General features: G+C 41.7%; 1 protein-coding gene across 1 annotated transcript; it reads left to right on the top strand.

Moving 5' to 3' along the window:
• Positions 1–896: 896 nt before the first annotated feature.
• LOC143803616 (microtubule-associated serine/threonine-protein kinase 3-like) lies at positions 897–27,076 on the top strand. Its single transcript, XM_077281417.1, has 14 exons — positions 897–2,458; positions 2,666–2,767; positions 21,566–21,651; positions 22,526–22,734; positions 23,111–23,249; positions 23,340–23,472; positions 23,654–23,819; positions 23,936–24,034; positions 24,270–24,392; positions 24,534–24,646; positions 24,739–24,830; positions 25,186–25,256; positions 25,753–25,842; positions 26,646–27,076. Exons 1-14 carry the CDS (start codon positions 2,234–2,236, stop codon positions 26,741–26,743), a joined length of 1,746 nt encoding a protein of 581 aa, XP_077137532.1. The 5' UTR covers positions 897–2,233; the 3' UTR covers positions 26,744–27,076.

Below are 27,076 nucleotides of genomic sequence, written 5' to 3'. Positions count from 1 at the left end.
TGAATTCTGCCTTCAGCACCACATGCGGGGGGGACAGCGCTTAGTGTAGCGCTGTCTCTCCTGCACGTTCCGTGTAGTCCTCAGGGGGCACACGGGCGGCACACGGATGCCGCACGTATGTCCCACTTGAGCACACGGACATACGGACACGGATATCTCCGGTACCGGTTTTTCCGGTACCGGAAATATCAGGACGTGTGAAAGAGCCCTAATGAGCGGTGGCAGTGACCGCTGACAGAGGAAGAGGCTGCGGCACCCGGAGACCAGCTGTCCGGGAGAAGGAGCCAGGGACGCCGGGAGCAGGTAAGTATTACATATTCACCTGTCCGCGTTCCAACCGCCGGGCGCCGCTCCGTCTTCCGCATTCTCTTGCTGTGACTGTGCAGGTCAGAGGGCGCGATGACGTACTAATCTGCGCGCCGCCCTCTGCCTGAACAGTCAGTGCGGAGAGACGCCGAGACGGGACGCTGAGGAGCTGTGGGCAGCAAGAGAGGTGAGTATGTCATTTTTTTTTTCTTTTATTTCAGCAGCAGCAGCAGCAGCATTATAGATGGGGCACAGCTTTCTATGGCACATCTATGGGGCCATAATGAACGGTGCAGAGCATTGTATATGGGGCACAGCTTTATAAGGAGCATCTATGGGGCCATAATGAACAGTGCAGAGCATTGTATATGGGGCACAGCTTTCTATGGAGCATCTATGGGGCAATAATGAACGGTACAGAGCATTGTATATGGGGCACAGCTTTCTATGGCACATCTATGGGGCCATACTGAACAGTGCAGAGCATTCTATATGGCACAGCTTTATATGGAGCATCTTATGGGGCAATAATGAACGGTATGGAGCATCTATTTTTATTTTTGAAATTCACCAGTAGCTGCTGCATTTCCTACCCTAGGCTTATACTCGAGTCTATAAATTTTCCCATTTTTTTGTGGCAAAATTAGGGGGGTCGGCTTATACTCGAGTATATACGGTACATTGATCATTTTAAGGTTTTATTGTTCTCAACACATTCCACTATGTAATGAATAAAGATTTACAACTGGAATATGTCATTCAGTGATATCTAGGATGTGGGATTTTAGTGTTCCCTTTATTTTTTTGAGCAGTGTATATTTTCTGCTTTCTCTTTCATTTACTTCATACATTGTGCCCACCATGGGGACATAAAAGAGGGGCATTTCACAATTTAAGTAAAGGATGGAACTTTCCAAAGACACAAAGATTAATGTTAGCGATGTCATGATTTTTAATGATTGATTACTTGGGTCATTGATGATTACCTCTTCAATATTTGTCACAGTTGTTAATGGTAAACTCTGCAACCAATGAGTTAAATGTTCTATGGAGAAAAAAAAGACCCGTGAGGTAATAAACATATCCAGTATTTCCATTCCTATGACGGAGGATTAGTGATGAGCCAGCGTGCTCGGATAAGGTGGTAACTCAGCATGCTCGAGTGCTAATCCAACATTTCGGCGTGCCAGAAAAGTATCCTCGAGACGCCGCAGCCTAGAGAATGGGATTTCTGAAATCTCAGCTTTTTTTTTAAAGCAGCGCTTTGTCAAGTCTCTCAGGAGTTTTGCAGCGTATTTCACCCATTCAAGTGAATGATAAAAACCGCCGGTAAAAACACAGCAAAACGTATATTCACCATGAGGAAAAAAACTGCAGCATTCTGTGATTTCAGTCCAAAATCAGACACTGCCAGGAAACAGTCGCACGCCTTATGGAGCATCAGAGGGACAAGCGGGTTTTACAGATACATTCCATTTCTGTAGGATAGGAGCCTGTAAATGGTGGTGTAAAAGATTAATAGCTGCGGAATAACAGAACGGATTCTACACGGACAGAACACGGAGGACAAGAGAGAAAACCTCGCCCCACTCTCCTGGATTATTGATACAAAAGTGTGAGCGAACCAGAAATATTGCCGGCAGCATCTATCTGTGCAGAGCCGATGCTGGAAGATTCTATCACAAGATTCCGTGATGACATCACTGGTGATGCTCGGCCATGATGACATCACTGGTGATGCTCGGACATGATGACATCACTGGTGATGCTCGGCCATGATGACATCACTGGTGATGCTCGGCCATTATGACATCACTGGTGATTCTCGGCCATTGTGACATCACAGCCCCTATAAATAGAAGCCGCGCAGGGTTCCGAGTGCCATTTTTGGTTCTATAGTGACGGAGAGCATTTGCAATTTCTCACTATGGCTGAATTACGTCTGAACAGTTTTCAGGAACAAGCGCTATTGGAGGTTCTTATCTTCAATCACCCTAATATTGCGCTTCTACCACCTGATGGCGTCCTCTGCTTCACTCACCGGCTGGTGGTGCAGCTAGTAAAGGATTGCCTGACTAAACACCGACAAAATCAACTGACGTCAGAGTATCTGACGGATTTATGTTACAACATCAAGACTTTACTACAGCAGGTAAGTGGCGGACGCTCCGCACACAACTTTTCTATATTCATAGATAATAATGGTGGGACAGAAGCTTCTTCTTTCCTCCAATATAAAACACGACGAGTCCCCAAATCCTGTATGGAGTCAGTGTATCTGCAGAGAGGAACAGATGACACATACAATGGCCGCCAATCATCTCAGATTTTTCTTATTTGTTTCTTTTCTTCTTTATAGGCTGAAAAAAAGTCTCAATCTGGAGACTTGGCTTATATTACAGAACTGGCCGAAAAAATCCTGCGTGTACTAGAACTTCCGGACCGCTCGTCGGACCGCCAGGTAAGTAGCGTTGGACAGGAGCACCTTGGGCCCACAGAAAATCATTCTTGGGGCCCACTATGTAGCTACATAGAAATAAATACAGGACCACCAATTGTGTGGTAAAATACGTTAATATCAGGGTATAATATTAGGTAGTACACTTCTTAATTATGTAGAAAGGGTTGGGGTAGCCCCCTCATATAATATAATGTAGCCCCCTCATAGAATATAATGCAGCCCCCTCATAGAATATAATGTAGCCCCCTCATATAATATAATGTATCCCCCTCATAGAATATAAAAAGTAGCCCCCTCATAGAATATAAAGTAGCCCCCTCATAGAATATAAAGCAGCCCCCTCATAGAATGTAATGTAGCCCCCTCATAGAATATAATGCAGCCTCCCTCATAGAATATAAAGTAGCCTCCTCATAGAATATAATGCAGCCCCCTCATAGAATATAATGTAGCCCCCTCATAGAATATAAAAAGTAGCCCCCTCATAGAATATAATGTAGCCCCCTCATAGAATATCATGTAGCCCCCTCATAGAATATAAAGTAGCCCCCTCATATAAAATAATGTATCCCCCTCATAGAATATAATGTAGCCCCCTCATAGAATAAAAATAGTAGCCCCCTCATAGTATATAATGCAGCCCCCTCATAGAATATAAAGTAGCCCCCTCATAGAATATAAAGTAGCCCCACTCATAGAATATAATGCATCCCCCTCATAGAATATAAAGTAGTCCCCTCATAGAATATAATGTAGCCCCCTCATAGAATTTAATGCAGCCCCCTCATAGAATATAATGTAGCCCCCTCATATAATATAATGTATCCCCCTCATAGAATATAATGTAGCCCCCTCATAGAATATAATGCAGCCCGCCTCATAGAATATAAAAAGTAGCCGCCCCATAGAATATAAAGCAGCCCCCTCATAGAATGTAATGTAGCCCCCTCATAGAATATAATGCAGCCTCCCTCATAGATTATAAAGATAAAGTAGCCCCCTCATAGAATATAATGTAGCCCCCTCATAGAATATAAAGTAGTCCCCTCATAGAATATAATGCAGCCCCCTTATAGAATATAAAGTAGCCCCCCTCATAGAATATAAAAAGTAGCCCCCTCATAGAATATAATGCAGCCCCCTCACAGAATATAAAGTAGCCCCCTCATAGAATATAAAGTAGCCCCCCTCATAGAATATAATGCAGCCCCCTCATAGAATATAATGTAGCCCCCTCATATAATATAATGTATCCCCCTCATAGAATATAAAAAGTAGCCCCCTCATAGAATATAATGTAGCCCCCTCATAGAATATCATGTAGCCCCCTCATAGAATATAAAGTAGCCCCCTCATATAAAATAATGTATCCCCCTCATAGAATATAATGTAGCCCCCCTCATAGAATATAAAAAGTAGCCCCCTCATAGAATAAAATGCAGCCCCCTCATAGAATATAAAGTAGCCCCTTATAGAATATAAAGTAGCCCCCCTCATAGAATATAATGCATCCCCCTCATAGAATATAAAGTAGTCCCCTCATAGAATATAATGTAGCCCCCTCATAGAATGTAATGCAGCCCCCTCATAGAATACAATGTAGCCCCCTCATATAATATAATGTATCCCCCTCAAAGAATATAATGTAGCCCCCCTCATAGAATATAATGCAGCCCCCTCATAGAATATAAAGTAACCCCCTCATAGAATATAAAGTAGCCCCCCTCATAGAATATAATGCATCCCCCTCATAGAATATAAAGTAGCCCACTCATAGAATATAATGTAGCCCCCTCATAGAATGTAATGCAGCCCCCTCATAGAATATAATGTAGCCCCCTCATATAATATAATGTATCCCCCTCATAGAATATAAAGTAGCCCCCTGATAGAATATAATGTAGCCCCCTCAAAGAATATAATGTAGCCCATTCATAGAATATAATGCAGCCCCCTCATAGAATATAATGTAGCCCCATCAAAGAATATAATGTAGCCCAATTATAGAATATAATGTAGCCCCCTCATAGAATATAAAAAGTAGCCCCCTCATAGAATATAATGTAGCCCCCTCATAGAATATAATGCAGCCCCCCACATAGAATATAAAGTAGCCCCCTCATAGAATATAAAGCAGCCCCCTCATAGAATGTAATGTAGCCCCCTCATAGAATATAATGTAGCCCCCTCATAGAATATAATGTAGCTCCCTCATAGAATACAATGTAGCCCCCTCAGAGAATATAATGCAGCCTCCCTCATAGAATATAAAGTAGCCCCCTGAAAGAATATAATGTAGCCCACTCATAGAATATAAAAAGTAGCCCCCTCATAGAATATAATGTAGCCCCCTCATAGAATATCATGTTGCCCCCTCATAGAATATAATGTAGCCCCCTCATAGAATATAATGCAGCCCCCTCAAAGAATATAATGTAGCCCAATCATAGAATATAATGTAGCCCCCTCATAGAATATAAAAAGTAGCCCCCTCATAGAATAAAAAGTAGCCCCCTGATAGAATATAATGTAGCCCCCTCATAGAATATAATGCAGCCCCCTCATAGAATATAATGTAGCCCCCTCAAAGAATATAATGTAGCCCAATCATAGAATATAATGTAGCCCCCTCATAGAATATAAAAAGTAGCCCCCTCATAGAATATAATTTAGCCCCCTCATAGAATATAATGCAGCCCCCCACATAGAATATAAAGCAGCCCCCTCATAGAATGTAATGTAGCCCCCTCATAGAATATAATGTAGCCCCCTCATAGAATATAATGTAGCTCCCTCATAGAATACAATGTAGCCCCCTCAGAGAATATAATGCAGCCTCCCTCATAGAATATAAAGTAGCCCCCTGAAAGAATATAATGTAGCCCACTCATAGAATATAAAAAGTAGCCCCCTCATAGAATATCATGTTGCCCCCTCATAGAATATAATGTAGCCCCCTCATAGAATATAATGCAGCCCCCTCAAAGAATATAATGTAGCCCAATCATAGAATATAATGTAGCCCCCTCATAGAATATAAAAAGTAGCCCCCTCATAGAATAAAAAGTAGCCCCCTGATAGAATATAATGTAGCCCCCTCATACAATATAATGCAGCCCCCTCATAGAATATAATGTAGCCCCCTCAAAGAATATAATGTAGCCCAATCATAGAATATAATGTAGCCCCCTCATAGAATATAAAAAGTAGCCCCCTCATAGAATATAATTTAGCCCCCTCATAGAATATAATGCAGCCCCCACATAGAATATAAAGCAGCCCCCTCATAGAATATAAAGCAGCCCCCTCATAGAATGTAATGTAGCCCCCTCATAGAATATAATGTAGCCACCTCATAGAATATAATGCAGCCCCCCACATAGAATATAAAGTAGCCCCCTCATAGAATATAAAGCAGCCCCCTCATAGAATGTAATGTAGCCCCCACATAGAATATAATGCAGCCTCCCTCATAGAATATAATGTAGCCCCCTCATAGAATATAATGTAGCCCCCTCAGAGAATATAATGCAGCCTCCCTCATAGAATATAAAGTAGCCCCCTGATAGAATATAATGTAGCCCCCTCATAGAATATAATGTAGCCCCCTCATAGAATATAATGCAGCCCCCTCATAGAATATAAAGTAGTCCCCTTCATAGAATATAATGCAGCCCCCTCATAGAATATAATGTAGCCCCCTCAAAGAATATAATGTAGCCCCCTCATAGAATATAATGTAGCCCCCCTCATAGAATATAAAAAGTAGCCCCCTCATAGAATATAATGTAGCCCCCTCATAGAATATCATGTAGCCCCCTCATAGAATATAAAGTAGCCCCGTCATATAAAATAATGTAGCCCCCTCATAGAATATAAAAAGTAGCCCCCTCATAGAATATAATGCAGCCCCCTCATAGAATATAAAGTAGCCCCCTCATAGAATATAAAGTAGCCCCCCTCATAGAATATAATGCATCCCCCTCATAGAATATAAGATAGTCCCCTCATAGAATATAATGTAGCCCCCTCATAGAATGTAATGCAGCCCCCTCATAGAATATAATGTAGCCCCCTCATATAATATAATATATCCCCCTCATAGAATATAATGTAGCCCCCTCATAGAATATAATGTAGCCCCCTCATAGAATATAATGCAGCTTCCTCAAAGAATATAATGTAGCCCAATCATAGAATATAATGTAGCCCCCTCATAGAATATAAAAAGTAGCCCCCTCATAGAATATAAAGTAGCCCCCTGATAGAATATAATGTAGCCCCCTCATAGAATATAATGTAGCCCCCTCATAGAATATAATACAGCCCCCTCATAGAATATAATGTAGCCCCCTCAAAGAATATAATGTAGCCCAATGATAGAATATAATGTAGCCCCCTCATAGAATATAAAGTAGTCCCCTTCATTGAATATAATGCAGCCCCCTCATAGAATATAATGTAGCCCCCTCAAAGAATATAATGTAGCCCCCTCATAGAATATAATGTAGCCCCCCTCATAGAATATAAAAAGTAGCCCCCTCATAGAATATAATGTAGCCCCCTCATAGAATATCATGTAGCCCCCTCATAGAATATAAAGTAGCCCCGTCATATAAAATAATGTAGCCCCCTCATAGAATATAAAAAGTAGCCCCCTCATAGAATATAATGCAGCCCCCTCATAGAATATAAAGTAGCCCCCTCATAGAATATAAAGTAGCCCCCCTCATAGAATATAATGCATCCCCCTCATAGAATATAAGATAGTCCCCTCATAGAATATAATGTAGCCTTCTCATAGAATGTAATGCAGCCCCCTCATAGAATATAATGTAGCCCCCTCATATAATATAATATATCCCCCTCATAGAATATAATGTAGCCCCCTCATAGAATATAATGTAGCCCCCTCATAGAATATAATGCAGCTTCCTCAAAGAATATAATGTAGCCCAATCATAGAATATAATGTAGCCCCCTCATAGAATATAAAAAGTAGCCCCCTCATAGAATATAAAGTAGCCCCCTGATAGAATATAATGTAGCCCCCTCATAGAATATAATGTAGCCCCCTCATAGAATATAATACAGCCCCCTCATAGAATATAATGTAGCCCCCTCAAAGAATATAATGTAGCCCAATGATAGAATATAATGTAGCCCCCTCATAGAATATAAAAAGTAGCCCCCTCATAGAATATAATGTAGCCCCCTCATAGAATATAATGCAGCCCCCCACATAGAATATAAAGCAGCCCCCTCATAGAATATAAAGCAGCCCCCTCATAGAATGTAATGTAGCCCCCTCATAGAATATAATGTAGCCACCTCATAGAATATAATGCAGCCCCCACATAGAATAGAAAATAGCCCCCTCATAGAATATAAAGCAGCCCCCTCATAGAATGTAATGTAGCCCCCACATAGAATATAATGCAGCCTCCCTCATAGAATATAATGTAGCCCCCTCATAGAATATAATGTAGCCCCCTCAGAGAATATAATGCAGCCTCCCTCAGAGAATATAAAGTAGCCCCCTGATAGAATATAATGTAGCCCCCTCATAGAATATAATGTAGCCCCCTCATAGAATATAATGCAGCCCCCTCATAGAATATAAAGTAGTCCCCCTCATAGAATATAACGCAGCCCCCTCATAGAATATAATGTAGCCCCCTCAAAGAATATAATGTAGCCCCCTCATAGAATATAATGTAGCCCCCCTCATAGAATATAAAAAGTAGCCCCCTCATAGAATATAATGTAGCCCCCTCATAGAATATCATGTAGCCCCCTCATAGAATTTAAAGTAGCCCCGTCATATAAAATAATGTATCCCCCTCATAGAATATAATGTAGCCCCCTCATAGAATATAAAAAGTAGCCCACTCATAGAATATAATGCAGCCCCCTCATAGAATATAAAGTAGCTTCCTCATAGAATATAAAGTAGCCCCCCTCATAGAATATAATGCATCCCCCTCATAGAATATAAGATAGTCCCCTCATAGAATATAATGTAGCCCCCTCATAGAATGTAATGCAGCCCCCTCACAGAATATAATGTAGCCCCCTCATATAATATAATGTATCCCCCTCATAGAATATAATGTAGCCCCCTCATAGAATATAATGCAGCCCCCCTCATAGAATATAAAAAGTAGCCCCCCATAGAATATAAAGCAGCCCCCTCATAGAATGTAAAGTAGCCCCCTCATAGAATATAATGCAGCCTCCCTCATAGATTATAAAGTAGCCCCCTCATAGAATATAATGTAGCCCCCTCATAGAATATAATGTAGCCCACTCATAGAATATAATGCAGCCCCCTTATAGAATATAAAGTAGCCCCCCTCATAGAATATAATGCAGCCCCCTCATAGAAGATAATGTAGCCCCCTCATATAATATAATGTATCCCCTACATAGAATATAAAAAGTAGCCCCCTCATAGAATATAATGTAGCCCCCTCATAGAATATCATGTAGCCCCCTCATAGAATATAAAGTAGCCCCCTCATATAAAATAATGTATACCCCTCATAGAATATAATGTAGCCCCCCTCAGAGAATATAATGCAGCCCCCTCATAGAATATAAAGTATCCCCCTCATAGAATATAAAGTAGCCCCCCTCATAGAATATAATGCATCCCCCTCATAGAATATAAAGTAGCCCCCTCATAGAATATAATGTAGCCTTCTCATAGAATAAAATGCAGCCCCCTCATAGAATATAATGTAGCCCCCTCATATAATATAATGTATCCCCCTCATAGAATATAATGTAGCCCCCTCATAGAATATAATGCAGCCCCCTCATAGAATATAAAAAGTACCCCCCTCATAGAATATAAAGCAGCCCCCTCATAGAATGTAATGTAGCCCCTTCATAGAGTATAATGCAGCCTCCCTCATAGATTATAAAGTAGCCCTCTCATAGAATATAATGTAGCCCCCTCATAGAATATAATGTTGCCCCCTCATAGAATATAATGTAGCCCCCTCATAGAATATAATGCAGCCTCCCTCATAGAATATAATGTAGCCCCCTCATAGAATATAATGCAGCCCCCCACATAGAATATAAAGCAGCCCCCTCATAGAATATAAAGCAGCCCCCTCATAGAATGTAATGTAGCCCCCTCATAGAATATAATGTAGCCACCTCATAGAATATAATGCAGCCCCCCACATAGAATATAAAGTAGCCCCCTCATAGAATATAAAGCAGCCCCCTCATAGAATGTAATGTAGCCCCCACATAGAATATAATGCAGCCTCCCTCATAGAATATAATGTAGCCCCCTCATAGAATATAATGTAGCCCCCTCAGAGAATATAATGCAGCCTCCCTCATAGAATATAAAGTAGCCCCCTGATAGAATATAATGTAGCCCCCTCATAGAATATAATGTAGCCCCCTCATAGAATATAGTGTAGCCCCCTCATATAATATAATGTATCCCCCTCATAGAATATAATGTAGCCCCCTCATAGAATATAATGTAGCCCCCTCATAGAATATAATGCAGCTTCCTCAAAGAATATAATGTAGCCCAATCATAGAATATAATGTAGCCCCCTCATAGAATATAAAAAGTAGCCCCCTCATAGAATATAAAGTAGCCCCCTGATAGAATATAATGTAGCCCCCTCATAGAATATAATGTAGCCCCCTCATAGAATATAATGCAGCCCCCTCATAGAATATAATGTAGCCCCCTCAAAGAATATAATGTAGCCCAATCATAGAATATAATGTAGCCCCCTCATAGAATATAAAAAGTAGCCCCCTCATAGAATATAATGTAGCCCCCTCATAGAATATAATGCAGCCCCCCACATAGAATATAAAGCAGCCCCCTCATAGAATATAAAGCAGCCCCCTCATAGAATGTAATGTAGCCCCCTCATAGAATATAATGTAGCCACCTCATAGAATATAATGCAGCCCCCCACATAGAATAGAAAATAGCCCCCTCATAGAATATAAAGCAGCCCCCTCAGAATGTAATGTAGCCCCCACATAGAATATAATGCAGCCTCCCTCATAGAATATAATGTAGCCCCCTCATAGAATATAATGTAGCCCCCTCAGAGAATATAATGCAGCCTCCCTCAGAGAATATAAAGTAGCCCCCTGATAGAATATAATGTAGCCCCCTCATAGAATATAATGTAGCCCCCTCATAGAATATAATGCAGCCCCCTCATAGAATATAAAGTAGTCCCCCTCATAGAATATAATGCAGCCCCCTCATAGAATATAATGTAGCCCCCTCAAAGAATATAATGTAGCCCCCTCATAGAATATAATGTAGCCCCCCTCATGGAATATAAAAAGTAGCCCCCTCATAGAATATAATTTAGCCCCCTCATAGAATATCATGTAGCCCCCTCATAGAATATAAAGTAGCCCCGTCATATAAAATAATGTATCCCCCTCATAGAATATAATGTAGCCCCCTCATAGAATATAAAAAGTAGCCCCCTCATAGAATATAATGCAGCCCCCTCATAGAATATAAAGTAGCCCCCTCATAGAATATAAAGTAGCCCCCCTCATAGAATATAATGCATCCCCCTCATAGAATATAAGATAGTCCCCTCATAGAATATAATGTAGCCCCCTCATAGAATGTAATGCAGCCCCCTCATAGAATATAATGTAGCCCCCTCATATAATATAATGTATCCCCCTCATAGAATATAATGTAGCCCCCTCATAGAATATAATGCAGCCCCCCTCATAGAATATAAAAAGTAGCCCCCCATAGAATATAAAGCAGCCCCCTCATAGAATGTAAAGTAGCCCCCTCATAGAATATAATGCAGCCTCCCTCATAGATTATAAAGTAGCCCCCTCATAGAATATAATGTAGCCCCCTCATAGAATATAATGTAGCCCCCTCATAGAATATAATGCAGCCCCCTTATAGAATATAAAGTAGCCCCCCTCATAGAATATAATGCAGCCCCCTCATAGAAGATAATGTAGCCCCCTCATATAATATAATGTATCCCCCTCATAGAATATAAAAAGTAGCCCCCTCATAGAATATAATGTAGCCCCCTCATAGAATATCATGTAGCCCCCTCATAGAATATAAAGTAGCCCCCTCATATAAAATAATGTATCCCCCTCATAGAATATAATGTAGCCCCCCTCAGAGAATATAATGCAGCCCCCTCATAGAATATAAAGTATCCCCCTCATAGAATATAAAGTAGCCCCCCTCATAGAATATAATGCATCCCCCTCATAGAATATAAAGTAGCCCCCTCATAGAATATAATGTAGCCCTCTCATAGAATAAAATGCAGCCCCCTCATAGAATATAATGTAGCCCCCTCATATAATATAATGTATCCCCCTCATAGAATATAATGTAGCCCCCTCATAGAATATAATGCAGCCCCCTCATAGAATATAAAAAGTACCCCCCTCATAGAATATAAAGCAGCCCCCTCATAGAATGTAATGTAGCCCCTTCATAGAGTATAATGCAGCCTCCCTCATAGATTATAAAGTAGCCCTCTCATAGAATATAATGTAGCCCCCTCATAGAATATAATGTTGCCCCCTCATAGAATATAATGCAGCCCCCTCATAGAATATAAAGTAGCCCCCTCATAGAATATAAAGTAGCCCCCCTCATAGAATATAATGCAGCCCCCTCATAGAATATAATGTAGCCCCCTCATATAATATAATGTATCCCCCTCATAGAATATAAAAAGTAGCCCCCTCATAGAATATAATGTAGCCCCCTCATAGAATATCATGTAGCCCCCTCATAGAATATAAAGTAGCCCCCTCATATAAAATAATGTATCCCCCTCATAGAATATTATGTAGCCCCCCTCATAGAATATAAAAAGTAGCCCCCTCATAGAATATAATGCAGCCCCCTCATAGAACATAAAGTAGCCCCCTCATAGAATATAAAGTAGCCCCCCTCATAGAATATAATGCATCCCCCTCATAGAATATAAAGTAGTCCCCTCATAGAATATAATGTAGCCCCCTCATAGAATGTAATGCAGCCCCCTCATAAAATATAATGTAGCACCCTAATAGAATATAATGTAGCCCCCTCATAGAATATAAAGTAGCCTCGACCAATCAACCCAATCGACCAATCGGCCTCGACCAATCAAAGACGTGGGATTTCCAGGACAGACAGACAGACAGAAAAACCCTTAGACAATTATATATATAGATACTTGTTATTTTATATGTATTTTCAATAAACATCGTTTACAATTGTCCTCAGGACTATCACTCTCCCTCATAGAATATAAAGTAGCCCCCTGATAGAATATAATGTAGCCCCCTCATAGAATATAATGTAGCCCCCTCATAGAATATAATGCAGCCCCCTCATAGAATATAATGTAGCCCCCTCAAAGAATATAATGTAGCCCAATCATAGAATATAATGTAGCCCCCTCATAGAATATAAAAAGTAGCCCCCTCATAGAATATAATGTAGCCCCCTCATAGAATATAAAGCAGCCCCCTCATAGAATGTAATGTAGCCCCCTCATAGAATATAATGTAGCCACCTCATAGAATATAATGCAGCCCCCCACATAGAATATAAAGTAGCCCCCTCATAGAATATAAAGCAGCCCCCTCATAGAATGTAATGTAGCCCCCACATAGAATATAATGCAGCCTCCCTCATAGAATATAATGTAGCCCCCTCATAGAATATAATGTAGCCCCCTCAGAGAATATAATGCAGCCTCCCTCATAGAATATAAAGTAGCCCCCTGATAGAATATAATGTAGCCCCCTCATAGAATATAATGTAGCCCCCTCATAGAATATAATGCAGCCCCCTCATAGAATATAAAGTAGTCCCCCTCATAGAATATAATGCAGCCCCCTCATAGAATATAATGTAGCCCCCTCAAAGAATATAATGTAGCCCCCCTCATAGAATATAAAAAGTAGCCCCCTCATAGAATATAATGTAGCCCCCTCATAGAATATCATGTAGCCCCCTCATAGAATATAAAGTAGCCCCGTCATATAAAATAATGTATCCCCCTCATAGAATATAATGTAGCCCCCTCATAGAATATCATGTAGCCCCCTCATAGAATATAAAGTAGCCCCGTCATATAAAATAATGTATCCCCCTCATAGAATATAATGTAGCCCCCTCATAGAATATAAAAAGTAGCCCCCTCATAGAATATAATGCAGCCCCCTCATAGAATATAAAGTAGCCCCTTCATAGAATATAAAGTAGCCCCCTCATAGAATATAATGCATCCCCCTCATAGAATATAAGATAGTCCCCTCATAGAATATAATGTAGCCCCCTCATAGAATGTAATGCAGCCCCCTCATAGAATATAATGTAGCCCCCTCATATAATATAATGTATCCCCCTCATAGAATATAATGTAGCCCCCTCATAGAATATAATGCAGCCCCCCTCATAGAATATAAAAAGTAGCCCCCCATAGAATATAAAGCAGCCCCCTCATAGAATGTAATGTAGCCCCCTCATAGAATATAATGCAGCCTCCCTCATAGATTATAAAGTAGCCCCCTCATAGAATATAATGTAGCCCCCTCATAGAATATAATGTAGCCCCCTCATAGAATATAATGCAGCCCCCTTATAGAATATAAAGTAGCCCCCCTCATAGAATATAATGCAGCCCCCTCATATAATATAATGTATCCCCCTCATAGAATATAAAAAGTAGCCCCCTCATAGAATATAATGTAGCCCCCTCATAGAATATAAAGTAGCCCCCTCATATAAAATAATGTATCCCCCTCATAGAATATAATGTAGCCCCCCTCAGAGAATATAATGCAGCCCCCTCATAGAATATAAAGTATCCCCCTCATAGAATATAAAGTAGCCCCCTTAGAATATAATGCATCCTGTTGTGAATCCGCTTTTGGGCTCCCCTTGTGGTTGCTGGTGGTACTGGTGACTTGTGTGTCTTTGCTGTCTCAGTTCACCTGCTCCCATCAGTGTTTGGGAGTTTCCTATTTAGCCTTGCTCTCCAGTCATTTCCTTGCCGGTCATAATTGTAACCAGAGCCTTCGGTTGCATGTTCCTGCTACTAGTCTGCTGATCAGCTAAGTGGACCTTGTCCTTTTGTTTTGTATCTTTTGTCCAGTTTGCAGTTTTGTTTTTCTCTGTAGCTGGAAGCTCTTGTGGGCTGAAATTGCCACTCCTGTGTCATGAGTTGACACAGGAGTCTTAAAGTAATTTCAGGATGGTTTTTTGAAAGGGTTTTCAGTTTGACCGTGAAGTCCTCTTTTGTATCTTTCTGCTATCTAGTAAGTGGACCTCTCTTTGCTAAATCTACTTTCATACTGTGTATGTCTTTTCCTCTTAACTCACCGTTATTACATGTGGGGGGCTGCTATCATCTTTTGGGGTATTTCCCTAGAGGTAAGCCAGGTCTGTTCCTTCCTCTACTAGGCGTAGTTAGTCCTCCGGCTGGCGCGTGGCATCTAGGGTTAATCAGGTATGCTCCCTGGCTACTATTAGTTGTGTGGTAGATTTAGCTCACGGTCAGCTCGAGATTCCATCACCCAGAGCTCGTCCGTTATTTTTGTGTTCTGATGTTTCCCTGCCATTGGGAATCATGACAGTATGACCGGCCCAAGTGTTAAAGTTACTGGCAGAAGAAAGGAGAGAAAAAGAAGTCTGTAGAGTTTTTTTTTTTTTTTTTCTTTTTCCCTATGCTTGCTCCTTAGTTGGATCAGTTGTATTTCAGCTCTAATTACAGCCTTTGCCTTTCTTTCCTTCTAATCCTTGAATGGCTCTGATCTCACCTGTTTAAAGATGGATCCTCAGAGTTTGGCTGCAGGTTTAAATAATCTTGCTACTAAGGTTCAAAATTTACAAGATATTGTTATACATACTCCGATGTCTGAACCTAAGATTCCTACACCAGAGGTGTTTTCCGGAGATAGATCTCGGTTTCTGAATTTCAAATATAATTGTAAATGATTCCTTTCTCTCAGACCTCACTCCTCTGGAGGTCCTGTCCAGCAGGTTAAGATTGTAATTTCTTTGCTGCGAGGTGACCCTCAAAACTGGGCATTTTCATTGACACCAGGGGATCCTGCGTTGCTCAATGTGGATGCGTTTTTTCTGGCTTTAGGCTTGCTTTATGAGGAACCTAATTTGGAGATTCAAGCTGAAAAAGCTTTGATAGCCCTATCTCAAGGGCAAGATGAAGCTGAGATATACTGCCAAAATTTTCGTAAATGGTCTGTGCTTACCCAGTGGAATGAGTGCGCCCTAGCGGCAAATTTTAGAGAGGGCCTCTCTGATGCCGTTAAAGATGTTATGGTCGGGTTCCCTGCGCCTACAGGTCTGAATGAGTCCATGACAATGGCTATTCAGATTGATCGGCGTTTGCGAGAGCGCAAGCCTGTGCACCATTTGGCGGTATCTTCTGAAAAGTCGCCAGAGAATATGCAATGTGACAGAACTCTGTCCAGAAGCGAGCGGCAGAATTACAGGCGTAAAAATGGGTTATGCTTCTATTGTGGTGATTCTGCTCATGTTATATCAGCATGCTCTAAACGCACAAAGAAGGTTGACAAGTCTATTTCAATTGGCACTTTACAGTCTAAATTTATTCTGTCTGTAACCTTGATTTGTTCATTATCAGTTATTACCGTGGATGCCTATGTGGACTCTGGCGCTGCCCTGAGTCTTATGAATTGGTCCTTTGCCAGGCGCTGTGGGTTTGATTTAGAGCCACGGGAAGTCCCTATACCTCTGAAGGGTATTGATTCTACCCCTTTGGCTAGTAATAAACCACAATTCTGGACGCAAGTGACTATGCGTATGACTCCAGACCATCAGGAGGTGATTAGCTTCCTTGTGTTGTACAATTTACATGATGTTTTAGTGCTTGGATTACCATGGTTACAATCTCATAATCCAGTCCTTGACTGGAAAACAATGTCTGTGATAAGCTGGGGATGTCGGGGGGCTCATGGGGATGTACCTTTGGTTTCCATTTCGTCATCTACTCCCTCTGAGATTCCAGCATTTTTGTCTGATTATCGTGATGTTTTTGAAGAGCCTAAGATTGGTTCTCTCCCTCCCCACAGAGATTGTGATTGCGCCATAGATCTGATTCCTGGCAGTAAATTTCCAAAGGGTCGTTTGTTTAATTTATCTGTGCCTGAACATGCTGCTATGCGAGAGTATATTAAGGAGTCCCTGGAAAAGGGACATATTCGTCCTTCTTCATCTCCTTTAGGAGCTGGTTTTTTCTTTGTGTCTAAGAAGGATGGCTCTCTGAGGCCTTGTATTGATTATCGACTCCTGAATAAAATTACAGTCAAATATCAGTATCCTTTGCCACTGCTGACTGATTTGTTTGCTCGCATAAGGGGGGCTAAGTGGTTCTCTAAGATTGATCTTCGTGGGGCGTATAATTTGGTGCGAATTAAGCAGGGGGATGAGTGGAAAACCGCATTTAATACGCCTGAGGGCCATTTTGAGTATTTAGTAATGCCTTTCGGCCTTTCAAATGCACCTTCGGTCTTTCAGTCCTTTATGCATGATATTTTCCGTGAATATTTGGATAAATTTATGATTGTGTATTTGGATGATATTTTGATTTTTTCTGATGACTGGGAGTCTCATGTTCAACAGGTCAGGAGGGTTTTTCAGGTTTTGCGGACTAATTCTTTGTGTGTAAAGGGTTCAAAGTGTGTTTTTGGGGTTCAAAAGATTTATTTTTTGGGGTACATTTTTTCCCCTTCTTCTATTGAGATGGACCCTGTTAAGGTTCGGGCTATTTGTGACTGGACGCAGCCTACTTCTCTTAAAAGTCTTCAGAAATTCTTGGGCTTTGCTAATTTCTATCGTCGATTTATAACTGGGTTTTCTGGCGTTGCTAAACCTTTGACTGATTTGACTAGAAAGGGTGCTGATGTTGCCGATTGGTCCCCTGCTGCTGTGGAGGCCTTTCGGGAGCTTAAGCGCCGCTTTTCGTCTGCTCCTGTGTTGCGCCAGCCTGATGTTTCTCTTCCCTTTCAGGTTGAGGTCGATGCTTCCGAGATCGGAGCAGGGGCGGTTTTGTCGCAGAAAAGTTCCGACTGCTCAGTGATGAGACCTTGTGCGTTCTTTCCTCGAAAATTTTCGGCCGCCGAGCGAAACTATGATGTTGGTAATCGGGAGCTTTTGGCCATGAAGTGGGCGTTTGAGGAGTGGCGTCATTGGCTTGAGGGCGCCAGACATCAGGTGGTGGTTTTGACTGATCACAAGAATCTGATTTATCTAGAGTCTGCCAGGCGCCTGAATCCTAGACAGGCACGCTGGTCGTTGTTTTTCTCTCGGTTTAATTTTGTGGTTTCATACTTACCGGGTTCTAAAAATGTGAAGGCAGATGCTCTTTCTAGGAGTTTTGAGCCTGACTCTCCTGGGGATTCTGAACCTGCTGGTATCCTTAAGGATGGGGTGGTTTTGTCTGCTGTCTCCCCAGACCTGCGACGTGCTTTGCACGAATTTCAGGCAGATAGACCTGATCGTTGTCCACCAGGTAGACTGTTTGTTCCTGATGATTTGGACCAGTAGAGTCATCTCGGAAGTTCATTCTTCTACGCTGGCAGGTCATCCTGGAATTTTTGGTACCAGAGATTTGGTGGCTAGGTCCTTCTGGTGGCCTTCCCTGTCTCGAGATGTGCGTGTTTTTGTGCAGTCTTGTGATGTTTGTGCTCGGGCCAAGCCTTGTTGTTCTAGGGCTAGTGGGTTATTGTTGCCCTTGCCTATTCCGAAGAGGCCTTGGACGCACATCTCTATGGACTTTATTTCTGATCTCCCTGTTTCTCAGAAGATGTCTGTCATCTGGGTGGTGTGTGACCGTTTTTCTAAAATGGTCCATTTGGTGCCATTGCCTAAGTTGCCTTCCTCATCTGAATTGGTCCCTCTGTTTTTTCAAAATGTGGTTCGCCTGCATGGGATTCCGGAAAACATCGTTTCTGACAGGGGAACCCAGTTCGTGTCTAGATTTTGGCGGGCATTCTGTTCCAGGTTGGGCATTGATTTGTCTTTTTCGTCTGCATTCCATCCTCAGACTAATGGCCAGACGGAGCGAACTAATCAAACTTTGGAGACTTATTTGAGGTGTTTTGTGTCTGCGGATCAGGATGACTGGGTTGCCTTTTTGCCGTTGTCAGAATTTGCTCTTAATAATCGGGCTAGTTCTGCCACTTTGGTTTCCCCTTTCTTTTGCAATTCGGGGTTTCACCCTCGTTTTTCATCTGGTCAGGTGGAGTCTTCGGATTGTCCGGGAGTGGATGCTATGGTGGATCGGTTGCATCGGATTTGGGGACAAGTGGTGGACAATTTGAAGTTGTCCCAGGAGAGGACTCAGCAGTTTGCTAACCGCCGTCGTCGTGTTGGTCCTCGCCTTCGTGTTGGGGACTTGGTGTGGTTGTCTTCCCGTTTTGTCCCTATGAGGGTTTCTTCTCCTAAGTTTAAGCCTCGGTTCATCGGTCCTTATAGGATTTTGGAGATTCTTAACCCTGTGTCCTTTCGTTTGGACCTCCCGGCATCTTTCGCTATCCATAATGTGTTCCATCGGTCGTTGTTGCGGAGGTATGAGGTACCGGTGGTTCCTTCTACTGGACCTCCTGCTCCTGTGCTGGTAGAGGGTGAATTGGAGTACGTTGTGGAGAAGATCCTGGACTCCCGTATTTCCAGACGGAGACTTCAGTATCTGGTTAAATGGAAGGGCTATGGTCAAGAAGATAATTCTTGGGTAACTGCCTCTGATGTTCATGCCTCGGATTTGGTTCGTGCCTTTCATAGGGCTCATCCAGACCGTCCTGGTGGTTCTCGTGAGGGTTCGGTGCCCCCTCCTTAAGGGGGGGGTACTGTTGTGAATCCGCTTTTGGGCTCCCCTGGTGGTTGCTGGTGGTACTGGTGACTTGTGTGTCTTTGCTGTCTCAGTTCACCTGCTCCCATCAGTGTTTGGGAGTTTCCTATTTAGCCTTGCTCTCCAGTCATTTCCTTGCCGGTCATCATTGTAACCAGAGCCTTCGGTTGCATGTTCCTGCTACTAGTCTGCTGATCAGCTAAGTGGACCTTGTCCTTTTGTTTTGTATCTTTTGTCCAGTTTGCAGTTTTGTTTTTCTCTGTAGCTGGAAGCTCTTGTGGGCTGAAATTGCCACTCCTGTGTCATGAGTTGACACAGGAGTCTTAAAGTAATTTCAGGATGGTTTTTTGAAAGGGTTTTCAGTTTGACCGTGAAGTCCTCTTTTGTATCTTTCTGCTATCTAGTAAGTGGACCTCTCTTTGCTAAATCTACTTTCATACTGTGTATGTCTTTTCCTCTTAACTCACCGTTATTACATGTGGGGGGCTGCTATCATCTTTTGGGGTATTTCCCTAGAGGTAAGCCAGGTCTGTTCCTTCCTCTACTAGGCGTAGTTAGTCCTCCGGCTGGCGCGTGGCATCTAGGGTTAATCAGGTATGCTCCCTGGCTACTATTAGTTGTGTGGTAGATTTAGCTCACGGTCAGCTCGAGATTCCATCACCCAGAGCTCGTCCGTTATTTTTGTGTTCTGATGTTTCCCTGCCATTGGGAATCATGACAGCATCCCCCTCATAGAATATAAAGTAGCCCCCTCATAGAATATAATGTAGCACTCTCATAGAATGTAATGCAGCCCCCTCATAGAATATAATGTAGCCCCCTCATATAATATAATGTATCCCCCTCATAGAATATAATGTAGCCCCCTCATAGAATATAATGCAGCCCCCTCATAGAATATAAAAAGTACCCCCCTCATAGAATGTAATGTAGCCCCCTCATAGAGTATAATGCAGCCTCCCTCATAGATTATAAAGTAGCCCTCTCATAGAATATAATGTAGCCCCCTCATAGAATATAATGTTGCCCCCTCATAGAATATAATGCAGCCCCCTCATAGAATATAAAGTAGCCCCCTCATAGAATATAAAGTAGCCCCCCTCATAGAATATAATGCAGCCCCCTCATAGAATATAATGTAGCCCCCTCATATAATATAATGTATCCCCCTCATAGAATATAAAAAGTAGCCCCCTCATAGAATATAATGTAGCCCCCTCATAGAATATCATGTAGCCCCCTCATAGAATATAAAGTAGCCCCCTCATATAAAATAATGTATCCCCCTCATAGAATATAATGTAGCCCCCCTCATAGAATATAAAAAGTAGCCCCCTCATAGAATATAATGCAGCCCCCTCATAGAACATAAAGTAGCCCCCTCATAGAATATAAAGTAGCCCCCCTCATAGAATATAATGCATCCCCCTCATAGAATATAAAGTAGTCCCCTCATAGAATATAATGTAGCCCCCTCATAGAATGTAATGCAGCCCCCTCATAGAATATAATGTAGCACCCTCATAGAATATAATGTAGCCCCCTCATAGAATATAAAGTAGCCTCGACCAATCAACCCAATCGGCCTCGACCAATCAAAGACGTGGGATTTCCAGGACAGACAGACAGACAGAAAAACCCTTAGACAATTATATATATAGATACTTGTTATTTTATATGTATTTTCAATAAACATCGTTTACAATTGTCCTCAGGACTATCACTCTCCCTTTTTTCGTTGTTGTCCTGGTTAGTATTTGTGGAGTGTCCTTGAAATATTGGGCGCATTATACTCACTTGGTCATGGTGCTGATTTCATTATCTATACTATTATGGTTGCTGCTTTAGTATTATTATTTTCAGCTTCTATATCTTAGTATTTTTTCTTATTCTTTTCTAGGACTTGATCAAATCATTGATCCCGGCAGAAGAACCGCGAATGCGCGAGTATGAAACTATCAAACTGATCAGCAGCGGAGCTTTTGGGTGAGATTTCTGTTCCCATAATTCCCATTTCTCAGGGTTCCCTATGACAATGGTTCTGCCTCTGTGCTCTGCCATTCAGTGTTATCATAGAGTCCACATCACTGTCCACATCTCAATGTCACTATTCAGCTCCGAGCTCCGTTATATACAGCAGAGCGAACTGATCTGTAACACATCAGTCTGTAAGGAAAGGGATGATATCATAGAATACATGACACCCACCGGTCCTAGACCTCCTGTTCTTATGCTTCCTCCTGATCTTTCGGGGCCCCATTATGAAGCTGGTAATAGTGATTGGCTGCACACGGTCACGTGAGGGGTGACACGATACTGACGCCAATGACATCTGCACCCCACCCTTCACCATGACCATGTCAGTCCAATCACTGGCCTCAGAAGCAGAAGGGAGAACAACCAAAGATAGAGGACGGCGCACTGCAGTGATGGACTGGGGAAGGACCAAGACAAGTGGGTGTAATGTGTTTAATTACTTTTTAACATCTTCTTGCCCCTCCATTTACTCTGCCTTGGGCTGTGGAGAAAGCCAAAAAACCATCTTCTTACAATTGGAGCACTTTACATTTTGACTAATTATTATTTTTACTGAATCGAATCTACTGGTCGGTTATAGCGAATCTGCCCACGATGAATGTCAGGAGATTCTCTCATCTATAATGTGACCTGGTGAGGGCAGACAGGGTGCGGTGCAGACCTCCCATCTTCTATGTAGTGTTATCTAATGGATTTCTAGATGTGGATTTCTAGTGATGGCCGGACTGCTGGCATTAATCATTAGTACAAATGATCATGTAATGACTTCTATATCCAGACTGTTAAGGGTTCATTATAAACCATGGATTCTCCTTCTCTCCAGGGCCGTCTGCTTAGTGCGCCATAAGGAATCACAAAACATCTTTGCTATGAAGAAAATGGCCAAGAGGAACCTGACTACTTCTAATAAAATGGAAAGGACATATATCGAGAGGGACATCCTAACATTCGCAGATTGTCCCTTTGTGGTCTCCATGCTCTGCTCCTTCCCTACTAGATCTCACCTGTGTATGGTCATGGAGTATGTAGGAGGTAGGACACGAACATTATGTAATATTCATCTCATGTCTGCTGACATCTTATCACCTCTCATATCATTAACACTTGTCCACGTGGACGTTACATCCCCACAGAGCATTTACTATAGGTTGTCTATTAAAGTCACTGATGTGTGTGATCTCCCTGTATGTCCGCACTGAGAACGTCAGTATCTCCAGGTGTCGACCAGATGTGAGATCACTTTATGTCATTAGCTACTTGGACGACAATTTCATCATGACCTCAGACTAATATTATGTACATTATATCTTTATATATTATCCCCTGCCCCAATGTTTCCGCTCACTTCTCTTTATACATCATGGTGATCCGCTGTATAAACCCCTCACCTGTTATATTTCTTCTCTAGGTGGAGACTGTGCGACCCTTCTAAGCACCAGGGGTCCTTTCTCTGTCCCGATGGCCCGCTTGTACTTTGCAGAAGCACTCCTTGGTGTGGAATACCTGCATAGTTACGGTGTGGTGCACAGAGACCTGAGGCCGCAGAAGTAAGTGAATACCTGTAGTATAACAAAGGGGGGAAGTTATCCTTTATTATCTCACGGTCTATGAAGCTAAAATCATCTTCTCTTTCACAGCCTCCTGATAACATCTACTGGACATATTAAAATTACCGACTTTGGACATTCAAAAGTTGGTGTCATGTTACCAAACACCAACACCTACAAGCAATCAGCAGAGAACATCTCCAGAGAGTTCAAGGACCATGAGGTCAGCATTACCTACAGGAACTTAGCTGGTTCTGTACAAATCTCATAACTCTATTTTGTCTTCCCTACTTCTTCATTTTTTGAGAGCTTTTACACTGATATTTTATCTTCTTTAATTCTGTTTTTATGTCAAGAACTCGTCATAATAATAGTTTAATTGATTATTTTCTGTTGGTTTCTAGGAGTGTGGCAGCCCTTATTACACAGCCCCTGAGGTCATCCTGAAGAAAGACTATGGAAGACCTGTTGACTGGTGGGCAATGGGCATCATGTTAAATGAATTTTTCATGGGAATTGCACCATTTGATGGGGCTTCCCTACCTGAGTTTTATGAAAATGTTGTCACTGGTAAGTAAAATAATCTGATCATTGCTTTTACTGGTTATCTTGGTTTAGTTACTTCCTTTGCTTTATCTTACAGTCCAGTAAAGAGGTTTTATGTTCTGTAATTTTCTATATAACAGGAAATATGATTTGGGATCATCATTACACTCCTCCAACCAATGCTAAGGACCTCATCTCTCAGCTGCTCAGAACAAATCCTGTGGATAGACTTGGGACAGGTAACAGATACAATAATATCAATATTCCCTTGTTACACCGAGGACATATCACTCTTGTCTATGAGGATCATTACTTCTCTATCAGCTTCTCCATTTATAGTTCTCTTAGCTAAGATTTTCATTCTTTTTCCTACATGTCTGCTCAGTTGTGTAATTAGTTCAAATTAAGATAAATTGTTCAGATATGAAGCTGTCTCTGACAATGTCTGCATCACTTTTGTTTTCCTTTATCCAGGAGGAGCTTTTGAGATCAAGGGTCATCCTTTTATTAGTGACTTAGACTTTGATACCCTTCTAAGTCAAAAGCCGGTGTACGTTCCTCACCTTGCATCAGATGTGAACACCAGCTTATTTATCAGTAAGTAGAAGGAGATCTCATCTAGACTAAGTGTCTGTTTGTCTCGTCTTCCTTATTTTGTTACAATTGGTTCCCATTAATAAATGGTGACTGTGTTATGTTGACAACCTCTAATAACACTTCATTACCTATGTCTTGCAGACCATTCTAATATGGAAAAACATCTGGTCTCAGAGGGTGAGATGGGTATAAGTGAGGACAATGAGAGCCTTGTCTTCAAAAATTTTACATCATCTTCTGAAAGGCTTTCTAAAGTAAGTATGCGTTAATAAATCCAAAATATGTATAAAAAGACTTATGGAGGTAGACATATAATTATTTCATATCTTATTGCTTCCTTATGTAGCTCCGTACCACCGTTACCAGGATGAAGATTAATGAGAATCCCAAGTCTTCTCCAGATCGTACCCAAGAATCCAGCACAAATATCTCAGAAATGTGAGTAGATTATGGGGTCATTACTGGGAGCTCTAGGCTGATATATGTGCACAACACCAAATATAGGACATAAATACCATAATATCAAATGCAGCATCCACCATCCCATGGTTAGAGGTCATTGTGCTTTTGGCCTTAGTAACTGCTGGTGATAGCAGCCCATAATTGTGGATGGTTATGCTTTTTCATTGCTGCTGTTACTATAGAAGAGATGTAGTATAACATGCCGAACATTCTTGGTAGTTGTTTTCCACTCTGCTCTATAAAAGTTAGTTTAGTCCATGTTCTTCTAGTGAGACAACCCCTTTTATACTGTGTTTTCTTGAAATTTACATGTTTTTCTTGTTCGAAACAGGCAGAAAGAATCTGTCCATGTATCTGACGACGACGCTATTACCATCTTGCCATCCTCGTCCCCATTATCAGGTATGTCCATGTCTACAGCACCAACAATGGGAATGTTGACTTCAAGGCTCAAATATTTCCACATGGTTTTTCTGTAATAGGTCTCCTATGTTATCCATGTTTCATGGGTCCCAATTATGTTGCCCATGGGCCCATACTGTACCTCTGTTTCCCTAATTTTATAGTTTCTTTCATGGATTCTGTAAGATACGTTGCAGCGTCCAATAACCTCCATCATCATAAGGCCACATTGTCTCCTATAGTAGAATATCGCTCATCAGTGATGCACCACATGGCGGCACACAAGGCGCTGACTGCTCTAGATCAGTGACACATCTAATGCCCCTCAGATGGGATTATGTACATCATATAGGACTTATTCTGCCCTATTATGATATAATAGCAGATTATCAGGACTATAGGAGACAGGACTAGAACAATCCTACTATATACAGGAGACAAAGCAGATCCCATTAGGATATGTCATTACCGAGGGGTTTTTTTACTTTCTAATTAGAATTTCCAGCTCAGGAGGAAAGAAAATCTCCAATAAATCTGAGTGAAGAAGAAAAATCTGAAAATGGAAAAAAGGGGAAAAAGAGACGAGGTAAGTGTGAGAATCAGCTCCATGTTGTGTGATGTCAGTGAGAATAACTCATGTGGAGCAGATGTCATCTGTCAGTGATGGGATTATCACATGTATGATGGCTGAAAATGATCCCTGAGCTCACATGTATGATGGCTGACAATGATCCCTGACCTCACATGTATGATGGCTGACAATGATCCCTGACCTCACATGTATGATGGCTGACAATGATCCCTGACCTCACATGTATGATGGCTGACAATGATCCCTGACCTCACATGTATGATGGCTGACGATGATCCCTGAGCTCACATGTATGATGGCTGACGATGATCCCTGACCTCACATGTATGATGGCTGACGATGATCCCTGACCTCACATGTATGATGGCTGACGATGATCCCTGACCTCACATGTATGATGGCTGACAATGATCCCTGAGCTCACATGTATGATGGCTGACAATGATCCCTGACCTCACATGTATGATGGCTGACAATGATCCCTGACCTCACATGTATGATGGCTGACAATGATCCCTGAGCTCACATGTATGATGGCTGACGATGATCCCTGACCTCACATGTATGATGGCTGACGATGATCCCTGACCTCACATGTATGATGGCTGACCATGATCCCTGAGCTCACATGTATGATGGCTGACAATAATCCCTGACCTCACATGTATGATGGCTGACAATGATCCCTGACCTCTGTGTGATAATATTCCTCTGCCGTCCGGCCACAGTGACCGCACAGTAGTATCGTGTCATATGGAGTCCCATCACTTACGTTATATTTACTTCTCTTCTCATAGGTTCCATCTTCCGCCGGATGTTATCATCCTGCCGGCGCGGATTATCCAGGGCTGCTCGAGCATTTGCTTGTTGCGCCTGTTGCCCTAAAACCATCTGAAAGACAAGAAGTCCAGCAGATCCACCATCACTGCTTTTACTGATCACCTGGCATCTGACCCCGGCTGACTCCCTGACTATGATTGTGTCTACTGATTCTGTTCTTTATCCTTCTATCCTATTATTAATTACCTGTATGGAAGGACCTTCATTATTAATTACAAAAAAAAAAATTGTCCTTCTATCCTATTATTAATTACCTGTATAGAAGGACCTTCATTATTAATTACAAAAAAAAAATTGTCCTTCTATCCTATTATTAATTACCTGTATAGAAGGACCTTCATTATTAATTACAAAAAAAATTGTCCTTCTATCCTTACAATAAAAAAAT

Source organism: Ranitomeya variabilis, chromosome 1, assembly GCF_051348905.1.
Source record: "Ranitomeya variabilis isolate aRanVar5 chromosome 1, aRanVar5.hap1, whole genome shotgun sequence".
Taxonomy (NCBI): Eukaryota; Metazoa; Chordata; class Amphibia; order Anura; family Dendrobatidae; genus Ranitomeya; species Ranitomeya variabilis.
The sequence above is the reverse complement of the archived record's forward strand: the minus strand, read 5'-3'. Positions and strand labels throughout refer to the sequence as shown.